Source organism: Phyllobates terribilis, unplaced genomic scaffold, assembly GCF_046119375.1.
Source record: "Phyllobates terribilis strain yellow unplaced genomic scaffold, ASM4611937v1 Scaffold_13__5_contigs__length_258822181, whole genome shotgun sequence".
NCBI lineage: Eukaryota > Metazoa > Chordata > Amphibia > Anura > Dendrobatidae > Phyllobates > Phyllobates terribilis.
The window spans coordinates 125,380,409-125,397,908 of record NW_027362773.1 but is presented as its reverse complement, the minus strand read 5'-3'; the positions used below and the strand labels follow the sequence as shown (position 1 = coordinate 125,397,908).

At 44.0% G+C, this 17,500-nt stretch overlaps 2 protein-coding genes across 2 annotated transcripts in view; one reads left to right on the top strand and one right to left on the bottom strand.

The window, feature by feature from the left end:
* The window catches only part of SCYL1 (SCY1 like pseudokinase 1), a 53,739-nt gene extending 47,505 nt beyond the window's left edge, over window positions 1-6,234 (top strand). The window contains exon 19 of the mRNA XM_073658603.1: window positions 5,880-6,234. The gene's annotated coding sequence lies outside the window, so the exon portion shown is untranslated. The remainder of the gene's footprint in view (window positions 1-5,879) is intronic.
* The window catches only part of CDC42BPG (CDC42 binding protein kinase gamma), a 150,403-nt gene continuing 138,976 nt past the window's right edge, over window positions 6,074-17,500 (bottom strand). The window contains exons 35-37 of the mRNA XM_073658602.1: window positions 11,831-11,909; window positions 11,664-11,749; window positions 6,074-6,583 (exon numbers count right to left, since the gene is read on the bottom strand). Of these exons, the coding sequence (XP_073514703.1) occupies window positions 6,536-6,583; window positions 11,664-11,749; window positions 11,831-11,909 (213 nt within the window). The 3' untranslated portion in view covers window positions 6,074-6,535. The remainder of the gene's footprint in view (window positions 6,584-11,663; window positions 11,750-11,830; window positions 11,910-17,500) is intronic.

Here is a 17,500-nt window from a genome sequence, read left to right as displayed (position 1 = left end):
AGGACCTCCTGTGACCATCCTCAGAAGGGGAGAGGAAGAGGTATCTGGACATCTAACAAAGGTAATCCCTCCCACTCCCAGAGCTGCCTGCCAGCGGGACCGGTAAATCCCGTGGATTATTAATGGGGGCATCACATCTCCACCGACGCTCACTTACAGCAGCGCTTCCCTGGCCACGCCCCCTCTCCTCACATCTTCATGGCATCACAGCATGGCATCCCCCACTACCCCCCCTTCTTTTCCTTTTTGCGCAGCAAATCTGCCCCCGCTTTCTCCGTCGGGGGGCGTCTCGGGTGGGGCGTTCCTCTTACCGGCGGGTATACTCCTCCTCTGGCAATCAACCAATCAGGGCCGAGGAGCAATGTGACGCTTCTGCCACACCCACAGTTCTCCCGGGGACCTATCAGCAGCTGGGTTCTTAAGCCCGCCCCCATTCCTTCCGCCTAGCAGAGCCTCAGCTTCCCTAGGTTACTCAGGGCAGCACGCTTTGCTCCTGCCGCGCCCCTCTACGTTGTTCTCTGTTCTGGCTCCAGCAGCATCACTCTGCCTGACTGCCTCATCACCGCAGCCCTGCTCCTGTCTCCGGAGTTTCCGAAGGGGGATACGGGACCGTGGACATTCCAGACTGGGTAGGTCCTGCCCTGGCACCTACACACACCTTTCCTGCCCACAGGCTCCCTCCTCTGTATTCCTGGTTAGGCACATATGCCCAAACCCAGGGAGCTTTCTGTCCGTCCCGCTCACACAGTCACATAGTACTGCAAAGAGCACAGGCGTAGTAAGTGGCCCGCGGGTCTGACAACGGCTTTCTGCTCGACCTGCAAGCCTCCCACCATGCTGGCACCCCAAGATCCTCCTGCCGCCCAGGACAAAGTAACTCTCCCTCCACCGGAGTGGGCTGTTGCTATGTCCCAGTGTCTCTGACCTCACCAAGGTATCTCAATCTCTGGTGCAGGTCCTAGAACGCTTGCCTATGTTATCCACAGCCACCAGTGCGCCGAACGTTCCCACGCATGCTCCCTGCATCTCACACCTCTTCCCCAGAGGTCGCTCCGGGATCAGACACGGCATCAGATTCTGACTCTGGATCCGACACGGACCAATATTCTAGAATCCAGGACATGGTTGACAGCCTTATATCAGCCGTCAATCAGACCCTGCATGTTAAAAAGGACGAGAGCCCTTCTCAGGACTACTCCTTTTCCTTCAAGAGAATTAAGGGCCCAGCCCGCTCCTTTTCTAACCATTCAGAATTTGATGGTGTCTTTCAGAAACAGTGGGAGCATCCAGAAAAGCGCTTCACAGGAAAGAAACAGTTAGACATGCTATATCCCTTTAACCACGACCTTGTCAGCAAATGGACGGAGTCCCCTTCTCTGGATCCTCCGGTCTCTTTTCTCTCGGCTAAGACCGTGCTGTCTCTTCCAAACGGTTCCTCCCTCAAGGACACTACGGATAGACAGGTTGAGGCCTTGGCCAAGTCAGCCTTTGAGGTGGCTGGCACCTCCCTGTGTCCTTCCTTCACCTCAACTTGGGTATCAAAAGCAGTCTCCGCATGGGCCAAACAGCTTAGGCAGGGCATCCTAACGGGGGCTTCCCCAGACGATCTGGCTGACCTAGCGGATCAGATCGCCCACGCAGGGAAATATCTGCTCACAGCGTCCCTTGACGCCGCTACCTGTTCAGCCCGCGTCTCTAGAAATAGCATCGCTATACGTAGAATTTTTTGGCTGAAGGCTTGGAACGCCGACCCGGCCTCCAAAAAATCACTAACAAATCTCCCGTTTCAGGGCTCCAGGCTGTTTGGGTCTAAGTTAGACCAGATCATCTCTGATGCCACTGGGGGCAAGAGCACCTCCCTTCCCTATGAGACGTTCCCTTCAGTTCCGGTCGGTTCGCTCAACCGGGCCCCTCCTCTCAACAGGACCGTACCCCAGCACAGCAAGAGAGACGTAAGCCTACCTTTAGGCCCACTCCCAACTGGCGTGCAAAGGGTCGCTCTTCCAAGCCCTCTGGATTCCGATCCAACAGATTTTCCTCAGCATGACGGGTCACTCCCACCTGGGATTTCTCCCAGGTTGGGCGGCCGTCTACTTCTGTTCCGAGACCCTTGGGTCTTGGCAAAAGAGGATGCCTGGGTCAAGGAGATTGTGACCTCCGGCTACAAGATAAAGTTCAACGCCAAGCCAGGAACATGATTTCTCAGGTCCTGCCCCCCGCATCCATCTCTGCTTCCCGGTTTCCTTCAGGCCATTGTCTCCCTTCTGCGCTCAGGAGTCAGTTCCAGTCCCCCTTCAGGAAAGGTTTTCCGGTTTTTACTCCAATCTTTTCGTTGTTCCAAAAAAGGACGGCTCACTGCGTCCGATCCTAGACCTCAAAAAACTAAACAGACATGTATGCATCCGGCACTTCAGAATGGAGTCCCTCAGGTCTGTAATCGCCTCGTTGAAGGCCGGGGAATACTTATGTTCAGCGGACATTCAGGATGCGTATCTTCATATCCCAATCTGCACATCACATCAGAAGTTCCTTCGATTTGCCTTCCAGAACGCACATTACCAGTTTACTTCTCTCCCCTTCGGGCTTGCCTCCGCCCCGTGGGTTTTCACAAAGGCAATGGCGACAGTCATGGCCATTATACGAGCCAGGGGGATTCTAATTATCCCCTACCTCGACGACCTATTGATCAAGGGTCCCATGTTCAGGGACTGTCTCCAGATCACCCTGAACACGCTCTCTCGGTGGGGGCCTCTTGGGCGGTCCGCCATCAGGCTTCAGCTACTCAGATCTGTAAGGCCACAACATGGTCTTCACTCCACACCTTTTCAAGGTCCACACTTACTCATCGGCTGATTCCAGTCTTGGACGGAAGGTTCTGCAGGCAGCGGTTGCCCGCAGTCAGACCTGTAGCTATCTTTTGTTCTCCCACCCTAGGGACTGCTTTTGGATGTCCCATGGTCCTGTGTCCCCCAATGAAGCGATAAAGAAAGAGGGATTTTTGGTACTCACCATAAAATATTTCTTGGAGCCTTCATTGGGGGACACAGTACCCTCCCTGATTTTGGGCATAGGTACAGTTATCCCTGTTGGGCATCTAATTTAGTTTTCACGGTTGTGCCCCGTTGGGCATTGCATAGTTAATTATTTTATGTTCCTCCTACTGCTTTAGCCACTAACTGTTGAGCTTGGTGCCTGTAGGCGGGTGCATACTGCAAAGGAGGAGCTATTTTTATTTTTTTTTGCCTAGTGTCAACCTAGCGACAGCAGCATACACCTATGGTCCTGTGTCCCCCAATGAAGGCTCCAAGAAAGTTTACGGTGACTACCAAAAATCCCTCTTTCTTTTCTAAAACTGTCCCATCTAGTCAGACAGGAACAGAAACGTAGCAGACAATGTTTCTGAATAGATGGACAATCAAAAAAAAAAAAAAGTTTATTTGAACCTCCATTTATGTCAATGCAGATCATAGCGGTTTGTCTGAGAATCCAGTTTAAGGGAAATTCAGTTGAAACTCCTGAATGCAATAGAGAAATGCAATATGAACAGGGCCCAACAGTGAGCTTGGCAATCATGGTACTATTGTGCACTAGTGTAAGGCTAGGTGCATGCATTTGGCTTACAGTATACATCTGGAAGGTGAATGTGGGCCGGTATGCTCCTGTATTACATTTATGTAACCACAGTCTGGACTTTCCTATAGAGAGATACTGTAAAGAAGTGTATACCATGCTATATACATTTCTTTGAAATGGGTCCATATAATGGATGGAAGCCTCGGCTCGAACCCTGTCGAAAATCGAAAATGAGGTCAGATTGCGCACAATGCTTTGAGTTAGTGGTCCCATGATTCAGTGCAAATCCAGATTTTCAGGGCCTCCGAAGGATAGAGAGCTTATAATAATTATAATAATAATAATAATAATAATAATAATAATAATGAATGTTCGGTGCACAGTGTAAGGAACAGGGCACAATAATGGGATTGGGGGGGGGGGGGTTATACCATGTCAGACAGATGCTGCATCAGACGGCTGGATGATTTCCTCAGGCTGAGGAGACCGTGAGAATAAAGTTAGCCAATTGACCATGGCTGTGCTGAATAAGGCAATGCAGTGCTCTGCCTGTGATCCCTGCCCGACACATGACAGTACACATTATGGACAGTCATGGCTGCACAGCAGAGCATCGCAACATGTACTTGCAGCTTCTTTGAGATATCCAGGAGCATGGACAGTCATAAAGAAGGTGCACAGCGTAGACTCCAAGTGCTGGCCATACCCCTGATCTCAGACTACATAGAAGCTGCCAGTCCCCTGATAGAAGATTATTATCAGTTGGGAGGAGCAGGTTACACACCCACCACACCCCCTGATCTTGGACTGTATAGAAGTAGATCGTATCAGGGGGCTGACGGCTGCTACTAAAATCCAGGAGCAGGCCATGCCTCCTGATATGTGATGTCCCATAAGGGAGGGGGAGCAGTAAGGAGCAGCTGCAGCGTAACACTGGATTGCTGGTATTGTGAGGGAGGGACATAGCATAAATAGGGCTGTCTTCATAGCATATGAAGGCATGGCCATTACAATAATTTTTATCTTCTCGGAGTAAACATCTTCCCCTTTAAACATTATTAAAGTGGAGAATTATTAATTTTACACTATCACATCTGCACTTTTAAGAAATGTCTAATTTAGCATGTTGCATCTGGTGATCACTAGAGATTTTTTATTTCTATGACCAAACCAGAATGCAACTGTGGTAAATAGGAGTTAAACCTTATATGGCTGGCAGAAGACCATCATTTTGGTCTCTAGAAAATTAAAAGGGGTTGTCCACTACTCTGACAACCCCTTCTCAATCAACATGTTTGTAACAAAATAACACTTATACTCTTCTCCGGTGCCACTCCAGTAGTGTTGGGTTGGCACTGGCTCTCCCGGAGCTCACGTCACATGAGTCCTGTGCCCAATCTGCGCTGGCATCACTCTCCCCGCCTCCGAAAGTACCAGACATTAAGGGGAAGTGAGCAGCCAGCCGCAGCTTTGACTTATTCTTCATGTCTGATTTGTCCAAAGGCGGTGAGAGTGAAGCCAGTGCTGATCGGCTGCAGGGCTCGTGTGATAAAATGCAGACACTGCTGGAATGGTGGCGGCAACACCAGATGAGAGAAATAAGTATGGTTATTTCACTAGTGCAAATATGCTGATTGAGACGGGGGGTTGTCAGCTACTCTGCCAACCCCTTTCAATAGTCAGTCCAAAATAAGGAGAGTTGTAAATCTATTACCTTTTTTTTTTTTTTTTTTTTTTTAATATCTCTCTATCTGTAGGTTTCACTAGTGGTTTTGGTTTACACCATTTTTGACAGAACAAAAATATTGTGGTTTTAAATACAAATACTGTTTGGAAAATATGGCGCACATGTAATAATGTATGGCATTTGTGTTAGGTCTACTTTTTGTAGAATACAGTGTCTAAAGTTTCACTGTGTGATCCAATGTCTGTTCTTAGCGTACCAATAGATTAATAAGACTGTTCACATCTGCGTTAAGAGGCTCCAACCACTGTTCTTGTACATTTGTCAGCAAGTATAACAGCATGCAGCACTATTTCTGTGACCGAAAGAACAAGAAAAAAAAATTGAAGCAGAACCAGCACCCATGTACATTAGAATCCACTGGCCACAAGACAAAGCACCATAGCAGTGTAAACACTTGTTTTTATGGTGCTTTGTATTGGTTACTTAAATACATGAGCTACATCTATGGATTTTACTACATACAGATTTTTTTTGCAGATTCAATTGGGGACTGAACCTTGCTATGGTTGCTGCATGTATGGGGTGAGCTGACCATTCCTTTTTTCTCCCATTTCTGCAGTGTTATCTACTCCAAGAGGGTTGATTGCAAGTGCCACTTGAAGCAGTCATATGTGAACAGAGCTCAAACATGTTACCCAAGGCTGCTTTGATGATTGATCCAGTCATTCCTTTATGCTTTAAAGAGGACACAGAACCACCCCCAACCCCCCACAGTTCCCCGTGCTACTTGCCGTCAGTGAATGGACACGGTCAGAGATTTCATAATATTTATGCTGTATAAATTTTTATCTTACATACAAATGCTGTATATTCACAGCTGAAGAATAAAAGGACATTTTCCAAACAAGAAATTTATCGCTTCTGTAATTCCATGTACATATATAATAAACTCAATAAAAAAGAAAAAAAAATAAGTCTCCACCTGTAGGTACTTCTTGCCTTTTAAAATCATTGTACAAACACTGTATTCTAATTCATCCTCTTGATTGGGCACCTAATGCACAAAACGTGTCAGGAGTACAAGAGATGAAGAGTTGTAGAATCAATGAAGTCTCAACTGTGACAATCCGGGGGGGGGGGGGGGGGGGGGGGGAGGATTCACACGTCCATTAAAACATAAATTGGTAAGTATTAAAAGAACAAACTACTAATTGTAGCAAAAAGTCATAAAACTCCTGGTCAGCAAATAAAAGCTACCGGGCCGTGCATCTGGTCTTATGAAGAAGTACTGGATATGTTCAAAATACCGCTGTGGTCAGGAACCTAAAAAAAAAAAAAATACCGCTGTTACTGTGCAATAAGTGTATTTTATATTTATGTTGTTAGATAGTTTTAATCCTTGATTTATCCCTTCTAGAATTTCCTGATGGTGCATGACATAAGAACACTACACCCTGGCTCATGCAGTAAACCTAACCGTATCCGTTAAAAACAAAACTACTAGGGTGGCGTGTTTGACTTGTCCATTTCCCCTTTCCACCCTGTAGAGGATGAAGAGTCCAAAGCCTCACGCAGCATGAGGAACTCTGGACATAGTGCAACGATAAAAGGGACAGTGGCCCTAAACGTTACACTGGCAAAAACATTTATTTACCCTATAAAATATGGTATATACAGGTGCTTCTCACTTAATTAGATCATCAAAAAGTTAATTTATTTCAGTTCTTCAATACAAACAGTGTAATGACTCTATATGAGTTTCAAACAGAGTGATCTATTTCAAGTGTTTATTTCTGTTAATGTTGATGATTATGGCTTACAGCCAATGAAAACACAAAAGTCATTATCTCAGTAAATTAGAATAATTAACAAAAATCAACTGCAAAGGCTTCCTAAGCGTTTAAAAAGGTCCCTTAGTCTGTTCCAGTAGACTCCACATGGGGAAGACTGCTGACTTGACAGACGTCCACAAGGCAGTCTGGCACTCCACAAGGAGGGTAAGCCACAAAAAGTCATTGCTAAAGAAGCTGGCTGTTCACAGAGTGCTGTATCCAAACACATTAATGGAAAGTTGAGTGGAAGGAAAAAGTGTGGTAGAAAAAGCTGCACAAGCAATCAGGATAACCGCAGCCTTGAAAGGATTGTTAAGAAAAGGCCATTCAAAAATTTGGGGGAGATTCACAAGGAGTGGACTGCTGCTGGAGTCATTGTTTCAAGAGCCACCACACACAGACGTATCCAGAACGTGGGCTACAAGTGTCTCATTCCTTGTGTCAAGCCACTCATGACCAATAGACAACGCCAGAAGCGTCTTACCTGGGCCAAGGAGAAAAAGACCTGGACTGATGATCAGTGGTCCAAGGTGTTGTTTTCAGATGAAAGTAAATTTTGCATTTCATTTGGAAATCAAGGTCCCAGAGTCTGGAGGAAGAGTGGAGAGGCCACAATCCAAGCTGCTTGAGGTCTAGTGTGAAGTTCCCACAATCCGTGATGGTTTGGGGAGCCATGTCATCTGCTGGTGTACAGTCATGGCCAAAAGTATTGAGAATGAGACAAATAGTAATTTTTCCAAAGTTTACTGCTTCATTTTTTGTAATGGCAATTTGCATATACTCCTGAATGTCAAAGAGTGATCAGCTTAACAGCAATTACTGTACTTGCAAAGTCAATATTTGCCCAGAAAATGAACTTTAACCCCCAAAACACATTTCAACATCATTGCAGTCGTGCCTTAAAAGGAGCAGCTAACATCGTTTTAGTGATTGATCCATTAACACAGGTGTGGGTGTTGATGAGGACAGGGCTGGCGATCAGTCAATCATGATTAAGTAAGAATGACATCACTGGACACTTTAAAAGGAGGCTGGTTCTTGGTATCATTGTTTCTCTTCAGTTAACCATGGTTATCTCTAAAGAAACACGTGCAGCCATCATTGCACTGCACAAAATTGGCCTAACAGGGAAGAGTATCGCAGCTACAAAGACTGCACCTCAGTCAACAATCTATTGCATTATCAAGAACTTCAAGGAGAGAGCTTCCATTGTTGTCAAAAAGGCTCCAGGGCACCCAAGAAAGACCAGCAAGCGCCAGGACCGTATCTTAAAACTGTTTCAGCTGCGGGATCGGACTACCAGCAGTGCCGAGCTTGCTCAGGAATGGCAGCAGGCTGGTGTGAGTGCTTCTGCGTGCACTGTGAGGCGGAGACTCTTTGAGCAAGGGCTGGTTTCAAGGAGGGCAGCAAAGAAGCCACTTCTCTCCAGAAAAAACATCAGGGACCGACTGATATTCTTTAAAAGGTACAGGGAGTGGACTGCTGAGGACTGGGGCAAAGTCATTTTCTCTGATGAATCCCCTTTTCGATTGTTTGGGACATCTGGAAAACAGCTTATTCGGAGAAGAAGAGGTGAGCGCTACCACCAGTCTTGTCTCTTGCCAACTGTAAAGCATCCTGAAACCATTCATGTGTGGGGTTGCTTCTCAGCCAAGGGAATCGGCTCACTCACAGTCTTGCCTAAAAACACAGCCATGAATAAAGAATGGTACCAGAATGTCCTCCAAGAGCAACTTCTCCCAACCGTCCAAGAGCAGTTTGGTGCCCAACAATGCCTTTTCCAGCATGATGGAGCACCTTGCCATAAAGCAAAGGTGATAACAAAATGGCTCATGGAACAAAACAGAGATTTTGGGTCCATGGCCTGGAAACTCCCCAGATCTTAATCCCATTGAGAACTTGTGGTCAATCATCAAGAGACGGGTGGACAAACAAAAACCAACAAATTCTGGCAAAATGCAAGCATTGATTATGCAAGAATTGACTGCTATCAGTCAGGATTTGGTCCAAAAGTTGATTGAGAGCATGCCAGGGAGAATTACAGAGGTCTTGAAGAAGAAGGGGCAACACTGCAAATATTGACTTGCTGCATTAACTCATTCTGTCAATATAACCTATTGGTACTCATAATATGATTGCAATGATATTTCTGTATGTGATATAAACATCAGACAAACACTAATAAAAACCAGAGGCCAGCAGATCATGTGAAAATATAATTTTGGTGTCATTCTCAAAACTTTTTGCCATGACTGTAGGTCCACTGTTTTATCAAGACCAAAGTCAGCGCAGCCGTCTACCAGGACATTTTAGAGCACTTCATGCTTCCCTCTGCCGTCAAGATTTTTGGAGATGGAAATGTGATTCTCCAGGAGGACTTGGCACCTGTCCACACTGCCAAAAGTACCAATACTTGGTTTACAAACAACAGTATCACTGTGCTTGATTGGCCAGCAAACTCGCCTGACCTTAACCCCATAGAGAATCTATGGGGTACTGTCAAGAGGAAGATGAGAGATACCAGACCCAACAATGCAGACGAGCTGAAGGCTGCTATCAAAGCAACCTGGGCTTCCATAACACCTCAGCAGTGCCACAGGCTGATCGCCTCCATGCCACGCCGCATTGATGCAGTAATTGATGCAAAAGGAGCCCCGACCAAGTATTGAGTGCATTTACTGAACATACATTTCAGTAGGATAACATTTCGGATTTTAAAAACATTTTTCAAGCTGTTATAAAGTATTCTAATTTACTGAGATAATGACTTTTGGTGTTTTCATTGGCTGTAAGCCATAATCATCAACATTAACAGAAATAAACACTTGAAATAGATCACTCTGTTTGTAATGACTCTATATAATATAGGAGTTTCACTTTTTGAATTGAAAAACTGAAATAAATTAACTTTTTGATGATATTCTAATTTTGTGAGAAGAACCTGTACATGTAGCAATGAGAAATCCAAATATCGTATACATAGTTACAATCAAAATTATTCAACCTCCATTGCAATTTTGTTTGATTTATTTACAAAACAGCAGGAACTTTTATTAGCAAAATTTACAAACAAGAACAGTATAAATAGCTCAACACGACTAATATAACAAGTTGCTTTGACAAATTCAGCACAAAATGCACCTTTTACTGACAACTGCAGTCTCACAATTAGGCCACAGTTCACACTATCAGTATTTGTAAGCCAAAACCTGGAGTGGAAGGAAAATACAGAAGTGGTGACGTGTTTCTATTATACTTTTTCTCTGTAAGCTAAAACCAGGAGTGGAACAATCAAATACTGAACGTGTGAACGTGGCCTTAGTCGCCCCTTCATGACAAGCATCTTTAGTACTTTGTAGAGTCCCTCTGGTTGTTACGACCTGCTGCGAACGAGATGCAAAGCCAGACATTGACGTCTGGCGGTGTTCCTTGGAATCTTAGCAAATTCCTCATTGGCAATGGCCTCCAGTTCACGAATATTCTTGGGTTATCCAAAAAGTTGAGAAGTTTACAGTACCTGGGTGTGGCAGAAAGAGGAAAGTCACTGGCTGCAACCAGATTCCTGAGGAGGCAAGTGGTTTACACCCATGGAGTGACTGGAAAAGTTCTGAAGCAAGGTATGGTGGCAGCAGCACTGAGGCTTCAGTTTGCATAGTAACGTGCATACTAAAAGCTCTGTATGCCTTGACTCCAAGAGGTCACCTCTATTAATCTAAAAGCACAAGAAAAGTCCAATCCAACATGCTCAAAACCTTATAAATAAGATACAGAAGTTTTGAGATTCTGTTGTATGCATCAATGAAAAAAAAAACAGGAGTATAGTATGCCTGGAGGACTAAGAATGAAGGATATGCTGAAGAGAAAACACTGCCTACAACAAAGCATGGTGGTGGCTCAGTGATGCCTACAGTGAAGCATATCAGGGATTCTGTGATGCTATGGGGCTTCTTTACTTCCTCTGGCACTGGAAACCTGCAGCATGTGAAAAGGAAGATGGATCTAATTAAGTATCAGAAAATCCTAGGAAAAAATGTTCTGCTTTCTGCGAGGAAAGTAAAGCTTGGGTTATTGGACCTTCAAAACAGCACAATGATCCCAAATATATTCAAAGGACCACCAAATATTGGTTTCGGAAGTAGTCCTGGAAGATCCTGAAGTGGCAGTCACAGTTGCCTAACGTGAATGCCATAGAATATCTTTAGGGGAATTTGAAGAAGGCGAATGCAGCTGCAAACTCAAGAAACATTAGTGACATAGAAGTAATTAACCATGAGGAATGGGCCAGGATTTCTCAGGAACACTGCCAGAAGCTGGTGTTCCAAGTACTAAAGTCACTTGTCATGATGGCATTGAATAATTCTGAGACTGTAGTAGTCATTAAAAGTGCCATTTTGTAATGAATTTGGAGAAGCCATTGGTTATATTAATTGTCTTGAGGTGTAAACCTTTTTCTTGTTGGATTGGTTTCTAACTTTGGCTAATAAACCTAATTTATAATGGTGGTTGAATAATTTTGATTGCGTTATTTCACTCATATGTGACATATGAGACCCATCACATCATGTTCTTACCTCATGCAGGACGTCCGACGAGGTCTTCAAACTGTGAGGTGAGGAAAGGGAATCTTCTGACTGCGAGCTGTACGAGCTTCGTTTTACTGGATAGAAGAAGAATCCATATTATTTAGTCATGATAGACTATTATACTATAGCAGTCCACTATTGGATCAGGTACCTACCAGTGTCACTGCTGGAAGATAATGGTCTTCCCATCCCGGCTGCTTCTTGCCCGCTGCTCCTCCTTTTCTCTTCTTGTGCCTGATAATGTTTGGTCATAGTTACAAACATTGTGTTTAAGATTATAGATTGGCAAATTAAAAAAAAAAATGCAAACATTTCAGTATACAAAAAATTAGATCTAATGTAGTTTTTTTTTTTTAATTCCCCACAAATAATTAGATCTGATCTCTGAAATAGGAGGAGAAAAAAAAAAAAAAGATATAGACCAGCCTTCTAAAATATATGCATTGATCTATTATGGTCAAGCAAAAACTAAAACTGGACACAAGGATCTTTAGTTGGACATTTTGATCAGACTGTATGAAGACCACTGCGACGTCACCTCAAACGACTTAGTGGGTCCCTTACCTTAAAAAGGCCAAAGCGAAGCCGGTTGCCCTACAGCCAGGGCTGGACTGGAACGGGAATCTCAGCCCTGGCATTTGGGAGCACACAGGCCCACCCGATGCGTGCTGAATGTGAAATATTTTCGGCACATTTTTTAAATAAAATTTGCTGCAAACTTCACTTTATGTCAATTCAGTTTTGTCTGTCGATGATAATGTAAAATATAAATTTCCCTCCATGAAGATGTTAATTTCTTTCAACTGGAGAAGTGGACATATTTTAAATATACAGTGAAGGAAAATTATTTGATCCCTTGCTGTTTTTGTAAGTTTACCCACTGACAAAGACATGAACAATCTAAAATTTTAAGGGAAAATCTTAATGATTTAGAGATTATCTGCAAAAAGGAGAGGACCAAAATTCCTCCTGACATGTGTGCAAACCTCATCATCAACTACAAAAAACGTCGGACTGCTGTGCTTGCCAGCAAGGGTTTTGCCACCAAGTATTAAGTGTTATTTGCCAGAGGGATCAAATATTTATTTCTCACTGCAAAATGCAAATAAACTTATCTAATTTATACAATGTGATTTTCTTGATTTTTTTGGGGATATTCCATCTCTCAATGTTAAAATTAACCTACTCTTGGTGTAATTTGGAGGTTCTAGCAGGGAAAGAGGTTGTCTGCTTTAGACACCCAGAGGACATGGGAAGGCAACAGAGAGGTCCCCAGTACAGGATCTCCTTCTTTTACCCTCTACATAGAGCTGCTCTCCTATGGGTGTTCATGGATGGATCTATATCTTTAATGGGGAAGGGGCCGAGGACGCCCTATTTATCTTATTAGGGATTATCCATAACTAACTGTAAACGAGTGTCCAACTTCTTGAGACTTGTACCATTTCTTCCTTACAGATCCAGGTCCATCCACCGGGGCAATCAGATCAACCAAATTCATTCTAGCAATCAATGTGGTGCCAGATATCGCAGTCAGATCTCTCCCACATCCAGTTTATCACATTTGTAGTCTATATTTATGTTTTCTCTGTAAATCTGGTAAAATGTACAAATAGTAAAACTCTTATTATATCAGCACAGACTCTCTAAGCCCAAGGGAAGGGCAATCCTACAGCCATGGTTTCCTAGAGGTTTCCTCCACGGGGGGGTTTTCCTTTCCGGAGTGCTGGAGGGTGACTCTTTGCGAGTCGGGGGGTTGTGCTATTTTCGGTGTCATGTGAATTTAACTAAAGTTTAGAATGTTTGACACCCAATTGCAATGCTTCGTGTATTTATTTTGTATGCTTCCGTTTGGTTCATTTTGTTTGGGAGTCTGGGTCCATCACATATCACTGAGTGATATGTCTGGACATCTGCTGCCAGCAGTTGTGCCCCAGGATTTGCCCCTGCTCTTGGGAGTATGATGGAGCAGAGAAGACAATCATTACAGCACAGCACCGGCAAGTGTGCACTCATCCTCAGAATAAGGACTTCTATTACAGTATTACAAGCAGTATCCTCCCCTCATTCACACTGAGTATTTGGGGCAGTGATTTACATCAGTATTTGTAAGCTAAAAACCAGAGAGGAACAAACACAGAAAAATAAATGAATCACTTTCACCTCTTCTGTGTTTTGGATTCACTCCTGGCGTCTGTTAACAAATATTGATGCAAAATATCTGCAGGAAAAAGTGCCCTAAATCCTTACTGACTGATTTGCATAACGTGAATGTGAAGAAAAGGACAACACGAAGGACTTGTGGGAGAAGGGGTGCAGAATTGATCCCTGTACAACAAAAGATACCAGGAGACACCAAGTGACAGAACGTCCCAGCGCAGGTACCAGCCCATCTGGCAATTGCCAGATGGCCAATCTGGCTCCGCCTACAACTCCCGAGCAGCAATAGATCCAGGGGTAGACATACCGCCAGTGCAACTGCACCAGGGCCTGGGGTGGGGGGACCCTTGCAGGCAGGAGTGTACTGCCCATAGGGTCAGACCATGCAGGACATATGGGGCCACTCCGTCAATATTATGAGCAGGAGTGAGAGGGGTCCAATGTCAAGCAGTACCAGGCCCCTCTCACTCCTGCCAGTAATAATTTCTGACCCAGAGCTGGGGAGAGAGCGGTGTGCAGAGTGCAGGAATACAAAAAGGGGAGTGTCCTGCAGGGAGAGACGCCGCCAATGAACGCTTTCCCCACCAGACTGATGAGCGCACTCACTGGCTGCAGTCTCTAGCCTCCTGCATGGCGCGTCCAATGGTAAGAGTGTCCACCTGTAGTCAGGGGGCCCAGGCTGCACAGCACACTGGGGACAATAGTGGAGGAAGAGCAGGAGTTACAGCTAGTCTTCTGCGCCCTCTGTTCCTTCCAGCAGCAGCTCCTCACAGAGAACAGGTGGGGGAGGAGGCTCACTGCACATGGAGCGGATATAAGTCCTGTATGCTGTGTCCCCATCCCCCACAGTGGTTTCTGCAGCCCTCTCCTGCTGATCTCTGAGCTATGTGGCCGACTTCCTACACAGCTTATCTGAACACCTGGTATAGATTAGTGTATGCGCGCTTGTCCGCATGGGCGCGCTTGTCCATGTGTATTTATGCGTGTCTTTGCATCATATGTTTTAGCGTTTGTATATGCGTGTGTCTGTACAGTATATGTATGCATCTGTATGTACGGTATGTGTGTACATATGTACGGTATAAGCGTGTATATCTAATGTACGTACGGTATATGTATGATATATGTACAGTACAGGTGTGTACATATGTATGGTGTGTGTATGTAAGGTATGTGTGTATGCACGGTATATGTATGGTATGTATGTGTGTGTATGTACGGTATATACAGTTATATGAAAAAGTTTGGGCACCCCTATTAATCTTAAGCTTAATGTTTTATAAAAATTGGTGTTTTTGCAACAGCTATTTCAGCTTGATATATGTAATAACTGTTGGACACAGTAATGTTTCTGCCTTGAAATGAGGTTTATTGTACTAACAGAAAATGTGCAATCTGCATTCAAACAAAATTTGAAAGGTGCATAAGTATGGGCACCCTTATCATTTTCTTGTTTTAAATACTCCTACCTACTTTTTACTGACTTACTAAAGCACTTTTTTTGGTTTTGTAACCTCATTGAGCTTTGAACTTCATAGCCAGGTGTATGCAATCATGAGAAAAGCTACTTAAAGTGGCCACTTGCAAGTTGTTCTCCTGTTTGAATCTCCTCTGAAGAGTGGCATCATGGGCTCCTCCAAAACAACTGTCAAATGATCTGAAAACAAAGATTATTCAACATAGTTGTTCAGGGGAAGGATACAAAAAGCTGTCTCAGAAATTTAACCTGTCAGTTTCCACTGTGAGGAACATAGTAAGGAAATGGAAGAACACAGGGACAGTTCTTGTTAAGGCCAGAAGTGGCAGGCCAAGAAAAACATCAGAAAGGCAGAGAAGAAGAATGGTGAGATCAGTCAAGGACAATCCTCAGACCACCTCCAGAGAGCTGCAACATCAACTTGCTGCAGATGGTGTCACTGTGCATCGGTCAACTATACAACGCACTTTGCACAAGGAGAAGCTGTATGGGAGAGTGATGCGAAAGAAGCAGTTTCTGCAAGCACGCCACAAACAGAGTCGGCTGAGGTATGCAAAAGCACATTTGGAGAAGCCAATTTCTTTTTGGAAGAAGGTCCTGTGGACTGATGAAATCAAGATTGAGTTATTTGGTCATACAAAAAGGCGTTATGCATGGCGGCAAAAAAACACAGCATTCCAAGAAAAACACTTGCTACCCACAGTAAAATTTGGTGGAGGTTCCATCATGCTTTGGGGCTGTGTGGCCAATGCCGGCACCGGGAATCTTGTTAAAGTTGAGGGACGCATGGATTCCACTCAGTATCAGCAGATTCTTGACAATAATGTTCAAGAATCAGTGATAAAGTTGAAGTTACGCAGGGGATGGCTCTTTCAGCAAGACAATGATCCAAAACACCGCTCCAAATCTACTCAGGCATTCATGCAGAGGAACAATTACAATGTTCTGGAATGGCCATCCCAGTCCCCAGACCTGAATATCATTGAACATCTGTGGGATCATTTGAAGAGGGCTGTCCATGCTCGGCGACCATCAAACTTAACTGAACTGGAATTGTTTTGTAAAGAGGAATGGTCAAAAATACCTTCATCCAGGATCTAGGAACTCATTAAAAGCTACAGGAAGCGACTAGAGGCTGTTATTTTTGCAAAAGGAGGATCTACTAAATATTAATGTCACTTTTCTGGTGAGGTGCCCATACTTATGCACCTGTCAAATTTTGTTTGAATGCAGATTGCACATTTTCTGTTAGTACAATAAACCTCATTTCAAGGCAGAAACATTACTGTGTCCAACAGTTATTACATATATCAAACTGAAATAGCTGTTGCAAAAACACCAATTTTTATAAAACAATAAGCTTAAGATTAATAGGGGTGCCCAAACTTTTTCATATAATTGTATGTATGTGTGTATGTACGTACGGTATGTGTTTATGTATATGTTTGTACATTATATGTGTATGCGTCTGAACATATTTGTTTTTGGTTCATGTATGATACTGTAATTGGAAAGAATAGGAGAATCAGCCAGGCTCTTTAAAGGGTTATTCACCAAATAATCAAGTTATCCCAGATTCATCAGATTGGGGATAACTTGTTGATCACTGCGGATTCAACCACTGGGCCCCCCAAAGATTTCTGAGAACAGAACTCTGCAGTATCATCCTGAATGAGGCAGAGTTGTGCATACTTGGCCTCTGTTCTACTCATCATGTATAGAGCCCAAGGTTTCGGGGGTCCCATTGCCAGATTGCCCTCATCATAAGCAGCATGCCCGGCAGGGAGGGGGGCCCAGACACATTTCTTGCACAGGGGCTCCAAGCTGTTAGTGTCCGCCCCTGATTAGATCAATGTATAAAAGTTTTGAATGTGTGGTCTGTGTCTTTTTTTCTAGTTATAGCATTATTTAGATCTCTGCTTGCCGTCATTCAATGGGAACCTTTATCCTTTGTTTTTGGATAAAAATGTGTCCTGATCACTGCATCACCAGTTGCACATCTTGTTAACCAATGTACACAGTTACCAAACCATTGAAAAAGCACACATGTGGTATGTGTCTAAGGTGCGTATGCTGAAAAACTGCTTGCTAAAATGTCCTGGCAGCTTTCCATTGCATCCTTAGAAATGAATGGTCATTAGCAATAAGCTAGTTATTAGCAACATAGTTTCTTGAAAACCATGTGGCC